The sequence below is a fragment of the Rhincodon typus genome, chromosome 45 (genome assembly GCF_021869965.1).
Source record: "Rhincodon typus isolate 14 chromosome 45, sRhiTyp1.1, whole genome shotgun sequence".
Lineage (NCBI taxonomy): Eukaryota > Metazoa > Chordata > Chondrichthyes > Orectolobiformes > Rhincodontidae > Rhincodon > Rhincodon typus.
This window is the reverse complement of record NC_063376.1, coordinates 2,956,391-2,969,878: the sequence shown is the minus strand read 5'-3', so window position 1 is coordinate 2,969,878 and position 13,488 is coordinate 2,956,391. Positions and strand designations below refer to the sequence as shown.

The following is a 13,488-nucleotide window of genomic DNA, read 5'->3' as shown; positions in this document are numbered from 1 at the left end:
GGGGCGGAAGGAGGGATGGAGACGGGAGGGGCGGAAGGAGGGATGGAGACGGGAGGGGCGGAAGGAGGGATGGAGACGGGAGGGGCGGAAGGAGGGATGGAGACGGGAGGGGCGGAAGGAGGGATGGAGACGGGAGGGGCGGAAGGAGGGATGGAGACGGGAGGGGCGGAAGGAGGGATGGAGACGGGAGGGGCGGAAGGAGGGATGGAGACGGGAGGGGCGGAAGGAGGGAAGGAGACGGGGGCGCGACGGCGGCGGGGAGAACATTGAGTCCAGGTGACTGTTCTTCATGAGTGTGTTCTGAAGGAGAGTCACTGAACTCGGAACATTGACTCTGGTCTCCGTCTCCGTCTCCATCTCCGTCTCTGTGACTCTCTCAGACTCTGTTTGAATTTCTCCAGCAGCTTGTCGTCTCTGGATTACACATCCCAGTGCCATCACCACTGCCTCAGCATTGAGCCTAGCTTTAAAGACAGGGTGTGTGTTTCGGCTGTGCCCACTTTACCTCGAAGAGCCCGGTGCGCAGCACCTGGAACGCGACTTTGTACGTCACTGAGCTACCCTTCTTGCAGTAGCCCAAGTGGTTGAGGGGTGTGTGGCAGACCACAGAGTTGACGGTGGTCTCAGCAGCACGTAGATCCTCCTCTGACAGCTTCTTCCCTGATGAGAGACACAGAGACAGAGGGGGGGAGAGAGAGAGAGAGAGAGAGAGAGAGAAAAGGGTGACTCTGAATGCAAAGGACTGAGGGAAGCGAACAGCCATCAGGACACAATGCAAGAATTTCAAACCCGTCACAACAATGTGTACCACGGAAGGAAAGGGTGGCTGAGTCGCAGCTGATTGGTCAAAACGTTGCCACGGAGAAAGGCTGAAGGTTCAACAGCATCTCTCTCCCTCTGCACCAACCGTCAAGCTTTGTCATCATTCACCGCGCCCTTCAGGTGGCAAACAAATGCAGCAACGCTATCACACAAACTGCACCGATTATACCACTTTGGCTACTCCAGTTTTGCTGCAACCAGCATTGCTGCCTGCAAGTGACAGAACTGGCGCAGTAGGTGGCCATTTGGCCCATCCTGGTCGTGCTGGTTCCCCTGTAACCTTCTTGCCTTCTCCCTGTGACCCCTGCACAGACTTGCCTTTTGAGGGGACCGTCTGGTTCCCTTTGGGAAACCTCCATGCGACCTGCTTGCAGGGCATTCCAGACCCCGTTTCGTTTCCTCTGCTTTTGCTGTCCTTTCTTTTTTGTTTAAGAGCACAGAACCGGGAGCAGGAGTAGGCCATTCAGCCCCTCGAGCCTGCTGCCTCATTCAATCCGATCATCTCGGCCTCAACTCGACAACCCTTCAACCCGTTGCTAATTAATAACCATCTTCTTAAATTCACCCAGAGTTTTGGTTTTTACTTTCAGACGGTAGTGCATCCATTTCTGTCACAGTTTGTCCCTGTCTATTCCCTTTTGATCCTCTGTTGTTTGATCTCTCCCGTCTTTCAGCCCCTCCTTCCCTTTCACCCTCACCCTGTGAGCCTGTTCTCCAAATCCGATTGTACCTCTGATCGCACCTTAACCCTATTTCTCCACACACACAAACACCGCACCCGCACCCCCACCCCACTGGCTCACACTACGTCTGAGCTGCTGTGGTCCTCTGGGATTTCATTTCAACTTTCCCCACAGCTTTGGTGGAGTGGGGTGGAGGGGGGGACGGTGGTGGTGGCAGTGAGATATTGGATTCAGAGCGTCCGAGAAGCTGGCACAAAGTGTAGCGCTCTCACCGCTCCCAGCACTTACCCGCCTGCGAGCTGAGGGCACTCTCTGGGGTCCACACCAGCCGCACAGCTAGGAAGTCCTGCAGGTTGTTCAGGAGCGTGTACTTGACGGTGAAGCGCTTGTACAGGGGGACGGGAGACTCGCACGAAGCCGTCATCACAAACTTGGGGCGGTTCAGCTGAATGTTCGGCAGCCTGAAGGAGTGAAGACGAAAGGGGCGTCACACGGAGGGAGGGAGGGAGATGCTCCTGAACTGCCGCAACTTACTTCTGCTTTGTGCCGCCCCCAAACGAAAAGAACCGACCGCACTCAAAAAAACAGAACGCGTCTATACGCACAAATCAGAAGGTGGCCATTCAGCCCTTCAAGTTCGCTTCACCGTTCAATAAGATCAAGGTTGATCTGACTGTAACCTTGAATCTACATCCCTGGTAACATCTTAGCTCCAACCCCCAACCTCCCACTGAACAGGAATCGTACTGATCGCTGCCTTAAAAAGAACACCACCAGGATACCACTTCCTCCGCCCTCTCAGTAATTTGTTCCCAACGCACTCAGCCCTCAACAGAAGCGTTTTGAGGAAGGGTCACTCAACCCGAAATGCCAACTCTGATTTCTCTCCACAGATGCTGCCAGACCTGCTGAGCTTTTCCAGCAACTTCTGTTTTTGTTTCTGATTTCCAGCATCTCGCTATTCTTTCGGTTTTTAGAAGGAAAATTCTCCTCTTCTTCGTTTTAAACAGGCAGACTCTCGGTTTTTAAAACAGTGACCCCTGGTATTTATGCAGCAACAGCATCAAAGATTAAGGGTCCATCCAATTAGTGGTGGTAAGGTAATTAAAGAAATTGATTGACTTGACAGAGGAAAACTATTTTCTTTGATGCGGGAAGAGTTCAGGATATTTTATTTTACTCAAGCATGGGATTATAGGCTTTGGAGGCTGGGCCCATCCCTATTTTCCCTCAAGATGGTGGGGGTGTGCTGCCTTCTTGAACCACTGCAGTCCGTGTGCTATAGGGACACCCACACAGTGTCGATAGGGAGAGAGTCACAGGATTCTGACCCAGCGACACTGAAGGAACGGTGATATATTTCCAAGTCAGGATGGTGAGGGGCTCAGAGGGGAACGTACAGGGTGTGATGTTCCCATGTATCTGCTGCCCTTGCCCTTCTAGGTGGAAGTGGTCTTGGGTTTAGAAGGTGCTGCCTGAGGATCTTTGGTGAGTTTCTGCAGCGCATCTTGTAGATGGTACACACTGCTGCGACTGAGCGTCGGTGGTGGAGGGAGTGGGATGTTTGTGGATGTGGTGCCAATCCAGCGGGGGCTGCTTTGTCCTGGATGGTGTTGAGCTTCTTGAGTGTTTTTGGAGCTGCCTCCATCCAGGGTAAAGTAGGGAGTATTCCCTCACCCTCCTGACTTGTGCCTTGTAGATGGTGGGACAGGGTTTGGGGGAATCAGGAGGGCGAGTTACTCGCCACAGTATTCTCAGCCTCTGACGTGCTCGTGGAGCCGCGCAAAGTGAGGTGGAAATCTGGAAAGCTCTCCCTTTCCAAACAGGTGCTGCGGCTTGGATAGGGGCTGGAGTGGGGGGGGCGGGGTATCAGTTAAATATTTCACGTCAGGGTTTCACTTTTTTTTGTTGCAGGCGGGGGTTAGAGATTCAGTGTGTGTAGATGGCACTAAGATACAGAATCGGCAGTGAGCGGAGCAGATTGTAGAATAGGCTCGAGAGGCTGTCTAGCCGCTTCCTCCTCCTGCAGTGTTCCTAAGCCCCCTATCGCTTTGTGAACATCCTGGAGTGCTGCACGTACCAGTAACTCCTTTGGAGTGCTCCGTGAGCAAAGCTGTGGGGTGCCCAGCATGTATACAATGGGTTGCTGCCACACCGCACTCACGTGAGTGGCACTCTCTGCCACTCATGTGTTGGGCCACCATACTAAATACCGGGCCGATAGTAATCCACTCCCCCTGCTGGTGTCCAACATAGTCTCTGGGGAGCGTTGCCAGACAGAGAGACCTTGGAATGCACGTTCATAGCTCCTTGAAGGTGGAGTCGCAGGGCGGCGAAGGCGGCATTTGGTACGCTTGCCTTCATTGGTCAGTGCATTGAGTACAGGACTTGGAGGGCCATGTTGCAGCTGTATTGATTAGGGTCACCTTTGGAATACTGCGTTCAATTCTGGTCTCCCTGTTATGGGAAGGATGTTGTGAAACTTGGAAGGGCTCAGCAAAAGTTTACAAGGATGTTGCTGGGGTTGGAGGGTTTGAGCTATAAGGAAAGGCCGAATAGGCTGGGGCTATTTTCCCTGGAGTGTCAGAGGCTGAGGGGCGACCTTATAGAGGTTTCTAAAATCATGAGGGGCATGGATAGGGTGAATAGACAAGGTCCTTTCCCCAGAGTGTAGGAGTCCAAAACTAGAGGACATAAGTTTAAGGTTAGAGGGGAAGGGATCTGAGGGGGTAACATTTTCATGCAGAGGGTGGTGCATGTACAGAATGAGCTGCCAGAGGAAGTGGTGGAGGCTGGTACAATTACAACATTTAAACGGCATCTGGATGGGTACATGAATAGGAAGGGTTTAGAGGCATAGGGGTAAATGCTGGCAAATTGGACTGGATTAATTTAGGATACGTGGTCGGCATGGACTTGTTGGGCCGAGGGGTCTGTTTCCGTGCTTTACAGCTCTATGACTCTAGCCCTTGATTTGCTTCCCATTCTAATGCAATATAAACCATGGCTGCTAATCCACAATCAACCACAGGGTGGCAAACTTTAACCATGTCCGATGGCCAAAGCCCTCCTGCTCAGAACTAGCCCAAGTCACTAACTAAAACCAAATGCAGGTGCTGAAGATCTGAAACAAAAGCAGAAATTGCTGGACAAACCCAGCAGGTCTGGCAGCATCTGCGGAGAGAAAGCAGAGTTAACATCTCAGGTCCACTCACCCTTCTTCAGAACACTCCTGTTCTTACAAAGGCTCCCTGGACTCAAAGCATTGACTCTTTCTCTCTGCACAGATACTGCCAGACCCTGTTGAGTTTTTCCAACGATTCTTTCTTTTGTTGTTGAGGTGAAGGTCACTGTTGTGGATCAGCCCGACAAACACAGCGGCTGCAAGAGCAGGTCAGAGGCTGGGAACACTGTGGCGAGTAACTCATCTCCTGACTCCCCAAAGCCTGTCCCACCATCGACAAGGCACAAGTCAGGAGTGTGAGGGAATAGTCCCCACTTGCCCTGGATGGGGACAGCCCCAACAACACTCAAGAAGCTCGACACCATCCAGGGCAAAGCAGCCCCCACTCGATTGGTACCACATCCACAAACATCCCACTCCCTCAACCCACTGACGCTCAGTCGCAGCAGTGTGTACCATCTACAAGATGCACTGCAGAAATTCACCAAAGATCCTCAGGCAGCACCTTCCAAACCCACGACCATTTCCATCCAGAAGGACAAGGGCAGCAGATACATGGGAACACCACCCCCCTGCACGTTCCCCTCCAAGCCCCTCACCATCCTGACTTGGAAATATATCAGCCGTTCCTTCAGTGTCACTGGGTCAGAATCCTGGAATTACCTCCATGAGGGCACTGCGTGGGTGTCCCTACACCACAAGGGACTGCAGCGGTTCAAGAAGGCAGCTCACCACCACCTTCTCCAGGGAAAATAAGGGACGGGTAATAAACTGCTAACCTCACCAACGATGCCCGCAACTGACGAAATGTTTTTAAAATGACAGTCAGGGAGGGGTGGGTTTCCTAACCCTTTCTGACAACAGCCTGATCCACAACAACTTGCAGAATTTACCCACACGACCTGAGTGTAAGTAAAGCTGGTTGGCGTTTATTGCAAAAGGGGATTGCAGTCCAGGGAGCAGCTCTGGTCTCTATATCCCAGGAAGGAGGTGGCACAGCAACTGCTTGCTTCCTGGGACAGCTGAGTAAATTGTGTCGATATTGTGGTCAGGTGATCTCATTGGAAGATCCTGAAGGGGTTTGACAGGGTCTACACAGAGATTGTTTCCACTGGTCGAGGAATCTAAAACCCAGGATAAGGGGCTGATCAATTTGATTGGATTAGCTGTACCTAAGTACAGTGAAAGGCCTTGTATTGTGAGCAGTACAGGCAGCTCACAGTAAGCAAGGTCATACAGATCGTAGGGTGTTTAGACAGAGCGAGGCACACAAGGATAAGAACATTACTCATCATTTTTACAGACTTGGAATTTAGGTTTAAAAGTGCAGAACAGTTGTAAAAAACGTGAGAATAAGATCTGCTGTAGGGAGCTCGTAAAGAGTCGCGTAGTGTTGGTGCCATCTTCAATCTACTTAGCTGACTGGGACGAAGAGAAATGTCTTCATTCGGAGGGAGGTGAATCTTTGGAATTCTCTCCCCCCAAGGGCTGTAGCCCCTCCCTTGTTGGATTTATTTAAGGCTGGGATTGGCAGATTTTTGGGATTTCCAGGGATCCAGGGCTATGCAGATAGGAGGGTGGATTTGGACGGTGGAGCAGTATCGACGGGCCGAACTGCATGCTCCTGTTCCTGGCTCTTGCATGTATTTAAAATGCTGACATAGTGACAAAATGATAAATCATTAAATGTGTGGGGCAATGCACATGGGTTATCGAGTGAAGGATGATTGATTGTGATGGCAATGGTCGATGCCCACCTGTAGTGTGTGTAGATCTTGTTGTCCGGGGGCAGGTTAGCCGTAGACCAGCACACTACTGCAGTCAGTGGCACTTCCAGACCCTAGTTGAGAGGGAGGGAGGGAGGAAAGGAACAAATTATTGCCCTCAAAGCTGACATTACAAAGCTAGCCTCAATCCAGGAACGTCCAACAGCGAGCCCAATGTTGTTACATACAGACAGAGCAAAAGTCTTGTCAGTTTCACTCTGATCAGCCCTTCTGGTAGCTGGGAGAGGCTACCTTCTCTATTAAGCCTGCTCCCTGCACACCCCCCACCCCCCACCCCCCCACCACGCGCACACAGAAAGTAAGGACACGCACGTGCACACACAAAGTAACGACGCGCACGCACAGAAAGTAACGACGCGCGCGCGCACGCACAGAAAGTAACGACGCGCGCGCACACACACAAAGTAACGACGCGCGCGCACACACACAAAGTAACGACGCGCGCGCACACACACAAAGTAACGACGCGCGCGCACACACAGAAAGTAACGACGCGCGCGCACACACAGAAAGTAACGACGCGCGCGCGCGCACACACAGAAAGTAACGACGCGCGCGCGCACACACACAAAGTAACGACGCGCGCGCGCACACACACAGAAAGTAACGACGCGCGCGCGCACACACACAGAAAGTAACGACGCGCGCACGCACACACACAAAGTAACGACGTGCGCGCGCACACACACACAAAGTAACAATGCGCGCACACACACAGGGTGAGTTGGCCGTGGGAAATGCAGGGTTACAGGGTCTGGGGGTGGGTCTGGGTGGGATGCCATTCGTAGGGTCAGTGAAGACTCAAATCGGTCAAACAGCTTCTTAAGGCAGCGTAGGGATTCCACGTTTTCACGTTGCAGTGCACGCCGTACCTCCTTGGTGTCTGGCTGTGGTCTCTCGTTCACCTGCATCTGGAAGAGGAAAGCCTGCTCCTCCAGGGCGCTGAGCTTGGTCGGGAGATGGCTGCAGTTACCGTTCATCCTACAGAATGAAGCCACGGACACGTCGCCCGACTGGTGGCTGTGGTTGTCAGAGGAAGGAGAAAATCAGCGAGAGACACACCATCAGAGAGAGTCCAACGCGGAGAAATAGCTACTTAAACAGGCAGGGTTAAGTGCTCCCCCTCCCCAGGACACTCTCTACAATAAGCCTTCAGACCAGGACACAGGAGCACCAAAGGCTTGCTGGACAAGGCTGGTTTTCCAGGACAGTCCAAAAGGAGAAAGGAGAGCCAGACAGTTTCAGGAAGATGAAGGCACGGCCGCCAACGGGACAGCAATTAGAATTAGGAAAAAGGCGAGAGATTGGAATGCAGAATCTCAAAAGGGTTGTGAATTTTAAAACAGCAGTGCTGTGGGATTGGGAGCCAGCATAGATCAGTAGCAACAGAAAAGGGTGAGCAGCAAACAGGACTTGGTGCGGGTTAGGATACAGAGGAGAGAGTCACTTCTCCCCCATTAACGATATGTTTCATCCCCCTCAAGGTACAAAAAAGATTTACAAAGGTGTAGCCATGGTTGGAGAGTTTGAGCTACAGGGAGAGGCCGAATAGCCTGAGGCTATTTTCCCTGGAGCATCGGAGGTGGAGGGGTGACCTTTTAGAGGTTGAAAAAACCATGAGGGACATGAATAGGGTGAATATTCAAGGTCTTTTCCCCAGGGTGGGGGAGTCCAAAACTAGACGGGCATAGGTTTAAGGTGAGAACGGAAAGAATTAAAAGGGACCTGAGGGGAACTTTTCCACACAGAGGGTGGTGCGTGTATGGAATGAGCCGCCAGAGGAAGTGGTGGAGGCTGGTACAATTACAACATTTAAAAGGCATCTGGATGGGCACATGAATAGGAAGGGTTTAGAGGGATATGTTTTTTTACACAGATAGTGGTTCGTGTGTGGAATGAGCTTCCAGAGGAAGTGGTGGATGTGGGTACAGTTACAACATCTAAACGACATTTGGATAAGTGCATGAACAGGAAAGGTTTGGAGAGATAGGGGCCAGGAGCAGGCAGGTGGGGGCTAGTTTAGTTTGGGATGATGGTCGGCACGGACTGGTTGGGCCGAAGGGTCTGTTTCCGTGCTGTTTGACTCTACGTCTCTCCGATTTACACCGCCCAGCCACTGAGGGGGGAGCCACGTGTCCAACCCACCCGTTTCTCCAGTCCCGTATAAATCCCAAAGTAAGGAGCAGTTCTCACCAGACGTTGTCTACGAGCAGCACTGAGCCATCAGGCATCATGGGCAAATAGCTAGCATTGAAGTTTGGCAAAATCCGAACATCCCGAATGGAGAGCTCCTCCTGCGAGGAGGTGTTTAACACTATCAGAGGGGGAGGAAGAGAAATGTCAGCATCAGACCGAGACACAGCGGCACCGGGTGGGTAGCACTACCCCACACAGAGTTCCATTCCAGTCACCAAATGAACGAACAGCAGCAATGGGGGGATCCACCTGGCTCACAGTCAGCTCCCATCACTTCAATCTCACCTTACCCACCCCCACCAAACATCCAAATACCGACCCCTAAAAGTGACAGAGCAACCCTGAAACCTTCCGTGTGAAGAGATTTGTCGCCGTCCGGGTCCCCAAATGGCCCAGCGCTTATTCTGAGAGGCAGCTGCGCGCACACAGTCTCCCACCCAGCTCCAGCTCGCCCCCAGCGAGGGGAAGAAACCTCTCACAGCAATGACCCTGAAGAATTTTTACAGCTTTCTCTGAACGCGGGAGCAGCTACTTTGTCCAGGGGTCAGATCAGTGAACGGCGGGACATTGGGTCATCAGGGTCGCTGGGTGTGGGGTAGGAATAAGACATACGGCACGCCTCACATCTCCAACTGAGCACTGCAAGTCACTAAACCACGCAGCAGTTCAATCACACAATCTAGGGTCGTATATCTGGAATTTAGCAAGTTAAGGGCTGATTTGACTGAAGTTTTTCAAGATATTAAGAGGAGCAGACTGGGTGGATAGGACAAAACTCTTTCAGCGGGCTTGGAACTGCGGAGGCTGGGGACAGATTCCAGAAATTAGAGCCAAACCTTTCAGGAGCAAGATTAGAAACCACAAAGAGGGTTAGACATTTGGAGCGGTTTTCCGCAAGTGGCAATAAGTACTGGATCTGTGGCTGATTTTAAACCTGAGACTGACAGATTTTGTTGCTTATTGAAGGTGATAACAGGGACAGGGGCCACGGTGGGTACGTGGGGTTAGGTCGAGCATTGGCCTGGATCCTAACGAACAGTGGAACAGGCTGGAGCAGACGAATGTTCCAATATTCATACACTCCAGTGAAAATGTCTTTTCAGGACTGCGGACCTCAAACTGAAAATTATTGCCTGAGATGACAAGATAAAGAAGGCAAACCCTCAAAAGTACTGGACTGCCCGTCCGATGGCAGCGGGGCACCTTGTGGTTACTGACGGTGGTAGCACGTTAACACTGCTCACTCGCAATACTTCCAGAGCTCGCTTTTGGTTAATTATGCACTAACCCTGTGAACTCGCACCAAATAAGTAGTTGTTGGAACTGCCCTCATCCAGGCAAGTGGGGCTGAGGTAAATGATCGTGTCAGCGATTGAGTTATTGTCAGGTAAGTCGTTAGTTAGTGGTTACGGAGAACAGTGTAGATACATCGAAGATGTTAGAGGGATATAGGATCACATAAAGGGGAGGGGGGTGGTTTTAAAGGAGTGGGAACCTGGACCCCATTAGTCCAAATACTGAATACTCAGTGTCAGATTCAGGATGTATAAAGTAAATGACAAATCAGATTTCCCCTGACTACACTTTGAAGGTTATGGCACAGAAACTAGGGTACAGGTTTGTGTTGTTTGAAACACTGATTGCTTCGAATGGATTTGGTCCTAGCAGTGTGGAAGATTATGTTTGTGACATCCTGGCTCTGACACTGCCTGATATTTAATGCACGGTCTGCCCTCCACCTGTGTTTGAGGGGATGTTTCTGCAAAGCTGGAGCAACAAACCCTGCAGAGCCGATTGACGTCATTACCTTTGAGAACAGTCAGCTGTTTCCCCGAGACATTAAGTTGTCGACACTTCACCGTTGGAGGTGGAAGCACAGTCAGCAACGTACTCACTGCAGGCAGAGCAAAGGATGCATGAAGATTTTTCCACCATCTAGTTTATCAAAACCTCAAAAGCCCCTGTTAGATCTTCTCGACAATCTCTGCTCCAACAAGAACCACCCACAGTTTCTCGACCTCTCCTCAAAGCTGAACACCCTCGTGCCTGGTAAACTTCCTCTGCAGCCTTTCTAAGACTTCACCGTTTCCCTAAAGTCTGGTATTCATAAGTGACTATAGCTGAGGCCCAGACAGCGCATTCTATAAAGCTGTGCACAATCTCTCTCTCTACACTGTTTCTCTATTTGAGTAAAGCTGGGGAGAAAGAAAGACATGCTTCGCACAGATTAGCCTCGCACTCATCTGAACACATGCACGAATACCAAATCTCAAAGGGAGCCATAGTTCAGGCTTCCCACTTTCCTCCTGCAGTACAAATTGTCCACCCTTTTGAAATGTCCGTGCACCTTCCTTCTGGGTGGAGGTTGTAAAACTGTAACAGTACGTCTCCATTTGACGCTATTCTCAAGTTCTGTACGGCCAAGTTTTGCATTTATAAACCCAAGGTGTGTTTGGTAAAGCCGAGCCTGTGTGCTGGCACGTGTGAAGGTTTGTGATTTCCGTGAGAAGGTATTTTGCTCATTTTCACCGGAACCTGCCCAGCCAGATGTGGCAGGCGCACTGAACTTCAATGGAGGCCCTTTGTAGACAGACAGTAGTATGGAGGCTCTGGGAGGAGGGATGGGGCACAATGGGTCAGACAGCACCAAGCGTAACATTCGAAACAACCACATTCACGCACAGGTGGTGCCTGCGAATAAGTGGTTGTGGCGGGTGGGGGGGGGGGGGGGGGGGGGGGGGGGGGGGGGAGGGGGGCGATAGCGAGCACTGGGGGGGATAGCGAGCACTGAGAGGGAGTGAGAGAGCGCGAGAGCGAGCACTGAGAGGGAGTGAGAGAGAAAGAGAGAGAGAGATGCGATAGAGCTGAGAGAGATGAGAGAGAGGAAAGAGCGAGAGCCGTAAAAGGAGGGAGGCACGGACAGGTGTAAAGAGGAAACTCCACAGATTGGACACAATCAGCTGAAGGCACGATGTGAGAGAGGGCAAGTTAAGAATAGCCCAGAGACCCTGAAGGGTTATAAGGCCGGACATGTGACACTGATTGGTGGGAGCTTGTAAGGCTCTGACAGGATTTGAAAACAAGGGTAAAACTGTAACGTTTAGGTGTCTCCAGACTGGGAATCAATGTATGTCATCAAACAGTTTCAATGGGATTTGGTGCAAGTCTGACTACTAGCAGCAGCGTTTGAAGCTAGGCAGGTCAAACAAGAAAACACTGGAAATGTGGATATCAGGGGTAACAGAAATGTAAATGAGGGTATCAGTGGCAAATGGGTTGAGGCACAGGCATGTTGTGTATTGTATTGTGTGCAGTTTTGGTCTCCTAGTCTGAGGAAGGACATTCTCGCTATTGAGGGAGTCCAGCAAATGTTCACCAGACTGATTCCTGGGATGGCAGGACTAACATATGAGGAAAGACTGGATCGACTGGGCTTGTACTTGCTGGAGTTTAGAAGAATTGGGGGTCAGGGTTGGTGTCTTCATACAAACATATAAAGTCCCGATAGGACTGGACACTATAGATGCAGGAAGAATGTTCCTGATGTTGGGGAAAGTCCAGAATTAGGAGTCACAGTCTAAGAATAAGGAGTAGGCCATTCAGGGCAGAGGTGAGGAAGAATTTCTTCCCTCAGTGAGTTGTGAACCTGTGGAATTCTCTCCCACAGGAAGCTGTTGGGGCCAGTTTGTTAGATACATTCAAGAGGGAGCTGGAGGTGGACCTTGGGGCTAAAGGGATCAAGGAGTACAGAGAGAAAGCGGGAATGGGAGACTGAAATTGCACGATTGGCCATGATCATATTGAATGGTGGTGCAGGCTCAAAGGGCCGAATGGCCTACTCCTGCACCTGTTTTCTGTATTTCTATGTAAAGTTAGGTAGGAGGGCATGGGTGATGGAAAGGATAGGGGTCACGTTCAGGGGCAAGTAGGACAACAGAAGAATACTTAGAACACACTGTCGTCCATTTCCTCTTTCTCTGAAGACCTCAAGTACAACTTCGAACATGGATGACAACAGCGGAGTCTGACCATTGCTGTGACTAGGCATAGCTTCCAGACACATGCACAATTTCATAGTGTCAATTCCAAGCAGAGTAACAGACATATTCTGCATTTCTCAGCATGGACTATATGATGAAATCCTCTAGTTACACCCGTTAATTTGGCAGCGAGCAAACCAGATCATGTCACTGGTGACATTCAGGAAACAAGTAGCTTATATAAGTTGCAAGGTGGCAAAATCTGATTCTGCCCTGCAACAAGGGTAGGGCTCAGTACAAGCTTAATCGGTCATCAGGAGGTCACAGAAGGCCAAATCAAAAGAACACAGAGAGGACGGAAGGTCAGTGAGTTGTGAGATACAGAGAGATGTCTCCTCCATGTCAGAAGGGCTGAAGATTAGTTATAATGCAAGGAAGGCAGCTGAATGACACTGTGTCTGTGTGGATATCTAAATGTAGTTGGGGATCAGGGAAGCCCTAGGAGACTGCCATTACAGTGTTATACGGCTGGTCTCTCAGCCATACCTTGAGCTTTAAAGCCGTTCTGGTCTTCCCGGAAGATTTGGGAGGGGTTGCGGTTCTGCAGGATAGTCAGGTAGCCATGTTCCCTCACCTCGGCTTTCTCCCGGTCTCTCTTCCATACCGTCACAATGATCTGCAATCAAGGAGATGGTTCAGTGAGGCTGCAGCATTTCACAGGAACACAGTGGCAGCACGGAGGCTGCGGGGGAGGGAAGAGCAGACAAAGATGGGGTGTGAGGGGGAGGGAGGGCAAGAGAGGCGGGGGCGGGAGAGAGAGAGAGAGAGAGAGAGAG

General features: G+C 51.0%; 1 protein-coding gene across 1 annotated transcript in view; it reads right to left on the bottom strand.

The window, feature by feature from the left end:
* Nucleotides 1-13,488, bottom strand: part of trappc14 (trafficking protein particle complex subunit 14) — a 71,329-nt gene that overhangs the window by 10,525 nt on the left and 47,316 nt on the right. Inside the window, exons 3-9 of the mRNA XM_048620022.1 lie at nt 13,199-13,328; nt 10,480-10,566; nt 8,670-8,790; nt 7,349-7,496; nt 6,447-6,529; nt 1,794-1,966; nt 506-660 (exon numbers count right to left, since the gene is read on the bottom strand). Coding sequence (XP_048475979.1) covers nt 506-660; nt 1,794-1,966; nt 6,447-6,529; nt 7,349-7,496; nt 8,670-8,790; nt 10,480-10,566; nt 13,199-13,328 — 897 coding nt within the window. The remainder of the gene's footprint in view (nt 1-505; nt 661-1,793; nt 1,967-6,446; nt 6,530-7,348; nt 7,497-8,669; nt 8,791-10,479; nt 10,567-13,198; nt 13,329-13,488) is intronic.